The sequence below is a fragment of the Helicoverpa zea genome, chromosome 6 (assembly GCF_022581195.2).
Source record: "Helicoverpa zea isolate HzStark_Cry1AcR chromosome 6, ilHelZeax1.1, whole genome shotgun sequence".
NCBI lineage: Eukaryota > Metazoa > Arthropoda > Insecta > Lepidoptera > Noctuidae > Helicoverpa > Helicoverpa zea.
The window spans coordinates 9,983,455-9,988,493 of record NC_061457.1 but is presented as its reverse complement, the minus strand read 5'-3'; the positions used below and the strand labels follow the sequence as shown (position 1 = coordinate 9,988,493).

Genomic DNA, 5,039 nt, shown 5'->3' with positions numbered 1-5,039 from the left:
AAACAGCGAAAATCGAACTTAGGGCTCAAACGGGCCCAGCAGGGCCAAGGTCTGCCGGGGCTGTGGGATTGTTCGAAAGAGTTACCTGGTACATAAAAGGTCTACAACGGAGCATGACGGATTAGGACTCAAACGGGCTTTCCTCAATACAAATGTTAAGTTATTTCAACAATATTGATTTAACACGATAAATGTGATGAATACATCCAAATGACTTTAGTTGACATTACAAATTATTCATCATAATATAATATTGCCTCAAGATATTAATTTGAACTGTTCAAATCAGCTTTATTCAACTTCCAGTAGAATAACTCAGGTAACTTAAGCAATTAGCTGGAAACTAGTAAATAAATGCATAGTATTGAATTTGTGATCGTGTTATAGATACCAGCCCGTTTGGCAACTACACTCGAGTTCAATTAATTTGGACCCAAAGGAGAAGGGGACTTCTGGGCCCAGCAGTTAACTACCTGAAATATGTATTAAAAAAACCGTTACATTTTTTTAAATAAAATCACAAAATATGGTACCAGGATTCTACCCAGGAAGAGAGAAAACTTAAATTAAGATAATAAGACTAAATAATCGATTAAATAATGCCTGAAATGCCTGAATTACTAGTAATCTACTGTATTTTTATTCCGGCAACACTTGTTGGTGGCATGCGTCTGTCACTGACTGACAGATGCACTCGTTTGTTTTCTTTCATTCTGAGTGCGCACATATTTTCCTGGTTTTACTATTTAAACCCACGACCTTGGCTTTTCGACGGATCTTGCTACTCTGAATTACCTGGCTCTCGATTTTGGACAACTGTTACGCCTATCGATTGGATATCGACGACATGGATCGCTGTATGAATTGTACGATTGCGCTTGGTCGCAGTAATTCTATTGGAAGAAAAGTCTTGGAGGATGAGGCGATTTTAACAGTTATTCGTCAGTGGCGTGCATCTCAGCCTGTAAGTTTTTACCCATTTTTTACATATTCAAATCGTGCTTTTAGCAAGCCATTTTAACTTCATATCTATCGGTTTATTGGACAGTATTATATTAGATCAATAGTCAATTAGTTAGCTTAAGGTCTCTGCACACAGCGGGCGCGGCGCGGCGGGACGGGACGGCGACGCGACGCTGAGCAGTTGTAATGGTCTATTCACACAGCGGGCGTGGCGCGGCGGGACGGGACGGCGACGCGACGCTGAGCAGTTGTAATGTACTAGAGCGACAGTTACCGTCGCGTCGAGCGGGGCGGCTCTGTGTGAAGTCGTCCATAGTATCTAGACTACTACGACTTCACACAGAGCCGTCCCGCTCGTCGCGACGGTAACTATCGCTCTGTGTGAAGTCGTCCATAGTATCTAGTACATTACAACTGCTCAGCGTCGCGTCGCCGTCCCGTCCCGCCGCGCCGCGCCCGCTGTGTGCCTTTAAATAGACATATATTTTAATCTGTGGAATGTGGAGTTTGATCATTTCTCTTATAAAAAAAGTGAAGGTCACCCTCGAGTCCCGATAAATCAATTTCGGTCTCGGTTGTGACATCGACATTATTGAACATGCACTAGGGGTTGAACAAGATTTAAATGGTTATGTTATTTCAGGTAACCAGTGAGAACGTTGTATGCCAAGCATGTTGGGACTTGGCCCAAGATGTGGTTCTTGGAAGACGTGCGATTGATGCACCAACCCAAGTTGGCCATTCAAGCGTATGTCTCCGCTGTGGTCGTTCACTCTTAGCCCGGCGGTTCAACCACCTTCTTCGTAATGATTCTGCTCGTGAATCTGCGATATATAATGTGATTAGAGAGTGGATTCTACCACAAACGGTAAGATAGTTTAGTATTATATTTTAAATTATTTAAACTATATCTATACTAATATTATAAAGTGAAAGAGTTTGTTTGGTGCGTTCAACGCACTAATCTCAGAATCTACTAGTCCGACTTTAAAAAATCTTGTCTGTTAGATAGCCTATTTATTGAGAATGGTTACATAACATTACGCTACATCCAATAGCAGCGGAGCAGTAAACAAAGATGCTAGTGAAACCGTGAGGTTCAGCTAGTTAAAATAATAAAACATTTATTTGTAAAGCTAACATGATTTAAAACTAGCACTAAATCATAAAAATAAAACACTTAACTGAAAGACAAGGGCACCCGACACAGGTTAGGTTAGGGTTATTTTTTTTTATTACTATCTGGACTACTGTATTATAGTATAATAGTGAATTTTTATTTTTTTGAAGGTGGACGAGGCAAGTCGTATATGCCATTCCTGTTGGATATTAGCAGACAGAGCTGCTGTTCATATGAGTACAGGTCCTTCGACTTCCTCACAAAGTAACCCACCGCCAGCCCAATCATCAGTTGGTGTTTCTGTTGGACAATTGGATGAAAATCATGACAACATTCTACACGAACCTGAGAATGTTTCCATTCAACCAGAACAAAACCAAGGTAATGATGATGTGCATGAACCCTCAGTGGAACTACATTCACCAAGTGCCCCAATTGTGGAACCAGTACAACAGCACCCTGAACCAACAATTGTATTGCCAGATTATATGCGGGCAGTTGAAACAGAGCGACGGTGCTTCATAGAAGGTTGCCAGAGAACTGAACGATATAGAGTTCCTCTAGCAACGAGAAAAATGTTGCTTAATGAGCATAAATATTATGTACCACAAAATAATCGACTTTGTGATATACATTTAGTAATTGAGGCATGGGACTTCCTTGATAGTTTAAGGAGTAATTATTTACAAACATTTACTGCAAGACATATCCAAGATATGTTTACACTAAAAGAAACCCCAAAAGAAAGGTTTTTGAATTTTGAAAATATTGATAATATGGACGACCATGTTGTGCATACCTGGATCGGGTTTACTAAAGTTCAGTTCCGTCAATTATTTGATGAGGTTCCACAATTGATAGAAATTCGTAATAGTTCTTCAGTTTTAGCAGCCTATCTTATCAAATTAAGAAGTGGGGACTCAAATGAAAGATTAGCAACATTATTTAAAACATCTAAGAAAACTTTAGCCAAGTGGCTGTGTCAAGCCCGTGACATATTAACTGAACATTTTGTGCCTCGGCACTTAGGTTTAGAACACATCACTAGAGAACAAATAAAAGAAAGGAACTTAGCCATTCCTAGTGCTTTATTTGAAGGAGATTCTAGGCCCATCGCTATATTTGATGGAACTTACTGTTATATTGAAAAAAGCTCTAATTATTTATATCAAAAAAAAACATACAGTTTGCATAAATATAGGAACTTAACCAAACCTTTTTTAATGGTGTGCACAGATGGTTACATCATTGATGTTTTGGGCCCCTATCCAGCTACCACGTCAGACTCAGATATAATGAGACATGAATTTTTAAGTGGAAACCCACTCCAGGATTTTTTCCAAAATGGTGATGTATTTATACTGGATAGGGGTTTCCGAGATTCATTACCTTTGTTAAACCAATGTGGATATAGGACATACGTGCCTGCTACTTTGGCGCAGGGTGAAACACAGCTGTCAACACTTGACGCAAACAAATCGAGGGCAGTCACCATTTGCCGTTGGGTCGTTGAGATTGTGAACGGTAGGTTTAAAAGAGATTTCAAATTATTCAGGCAATGTTATTTTAATACAGCCTCAAGAAGTTTAATAAGAGATTTTAAGGTGGCTGCTGCTCTCATAAATAGGTTTCACCCTCCCATAACCGATAGAATAGACTGTGGGGCTATCATTAATCAGATTAATTTAAATATGAATAGACATAACATATTAGGTGATTTTATTGTTAACAACCAATATAATAGACGTAGGGCTGATTTTGAAACAATAACTATTCATAATGATAATTTAAATGATTTTCCCCAGTTGTCATATGATGAATTAATTCTTGTATGCTTAGGTACATATCAATTAAAGCAGGCACGGTCCTATTTTGGTGAACATTTGCGGGGAAATGATGGGTTTATAATAGAAGTGTGCAGGGAGGTAAGCAGCAGCCTTCTTCGACAGCTGTCAGCTTCAAATACTTCTTGGTTATTGCGAGGCCGAATACAATCCCGCCATATAAGTCGCAAAACATATTTTGTTTATATTTTAGTTGATAGCTGTCGAAGAGGACGAGATTCAATATTATCATATTATTGTAATTGTATTGTAGGTAGAAGAACTGTAGGCTGCTGTGCCCATGTAATGTGCATTATATGGTATCTCAGTTGGGCAAGATTCCAAGAAAATATCGTACCCCCTGCACAATTTTTAGATGACATTCTAATAATAATTGAAGATGAATGATAATACATGTTTAATTATTAAGTATATTGGTGTTTTATTTTACTTCCTTCTCCCTTTTTTAGTTTTTAAAAGGTTGGTTCCTGCTGCTTATAGGTTACAGGAAATTGCAAGTAGAAACTTGTCTTCGACTATAGCGAAAGGCCGCGTTTCCACTGACGCGGAGCTGGGCGGAGAGGAGCTTAGCGGTGCACAAATTGACCAATGATTATGCTTGAAATCTCCGCTCCGCTTCAATGGAAACAGTACGAGCGGGGTGGAGCAGAGCTGAGCGAATATTCATACATCGAGGCGGTGCAGAGCGGAGGACAGCGAGCATTGGGGTGCAGAGCGGAGGACAGCGGGGCGGTACGGAGCGGTGCGGAGCGGGGCGGTGCGTGACTCGCGTGCAGTGTGTCTGTAAAAATGCGCGATTCCAAAAGCATGCTCCACTCCGCTCTGCTCCGCTCACTGACCACTCACCGCTCTTCATCGCTCCTCTCCGCTCAGCTGCGCTCCTCTCCGCCCAGCTCCGCTTCAGTGGAAACACTGACCACTTTTCACCGCTCTTCTCCGCTCCTCTCCGCCCAGCTCCGCGTCAGTGGAAACGCGGCCAAAGTCCAGGGCACGCGCCGGTTGCCGCTGCGTAGGGTGATGTCTCGAAGATCTAACAGGTTAGGCTTTCACATGCTTCATGCATAAAACCATTACACAACCGAAGTGATTCAGAAGTATTTCGCAAATTACAT

General features: G+C 40.9%; 1 protein-coding gene across 1 annotated transcript; it reads left to right on the top strand.

Annotated features, from left to right (window-relative positions):
- The first annotated feature begins 434 nt into the window (after positions 1-434).
- LOC124631286 lies at positions 435-4,338 on the top strand. The gene is made up of 3 exons (XM_047165605.1): positions 435-964; positions 1,607-1,831; positions 2,254-4,338. The coding sequence occupies exons 1-3, from the start codon at positions 848-850 to the stop codon at positions 4,312-4,314; spliced, it is 2,403 nt and encodes an 800-aa protein (XP_047021561.1). The 5' UTR covers positions 435-847; the 3' UTR covers positions 4,315-4,338.
- The last annotated feature ends 701 nt before the right edge of the window (positions 4,339-5,039 follow it).

What these genes read in the sequence shown, in the direction of transcription:
- LOC124631286 (XM_047165605.1), top strand. Translation starts at nt 848, where the DNA reads ATGGATCGCTGTATGAATTGTACGATTGCGCTTGGTCGCAGTAATTCT. An exon ending in AGTGGCGTGCATCTCAGCCT is followed by an intron (nt 965 to 1,606) that starts GTAAGTTTTTAC and finishes ATGTTATTTCAG; the next exon opens with GTAACCAGTGAGAACGTTGT. An exon ending in AGTGGATTCTACCACAAACG is followed by an intron (nt 1,832 to 2,253) that starts GTAAGATAGTTT and finishes ATTTTTTTGAAG; the next exon opens with GTGGACGAGGCAAGTCGTAT.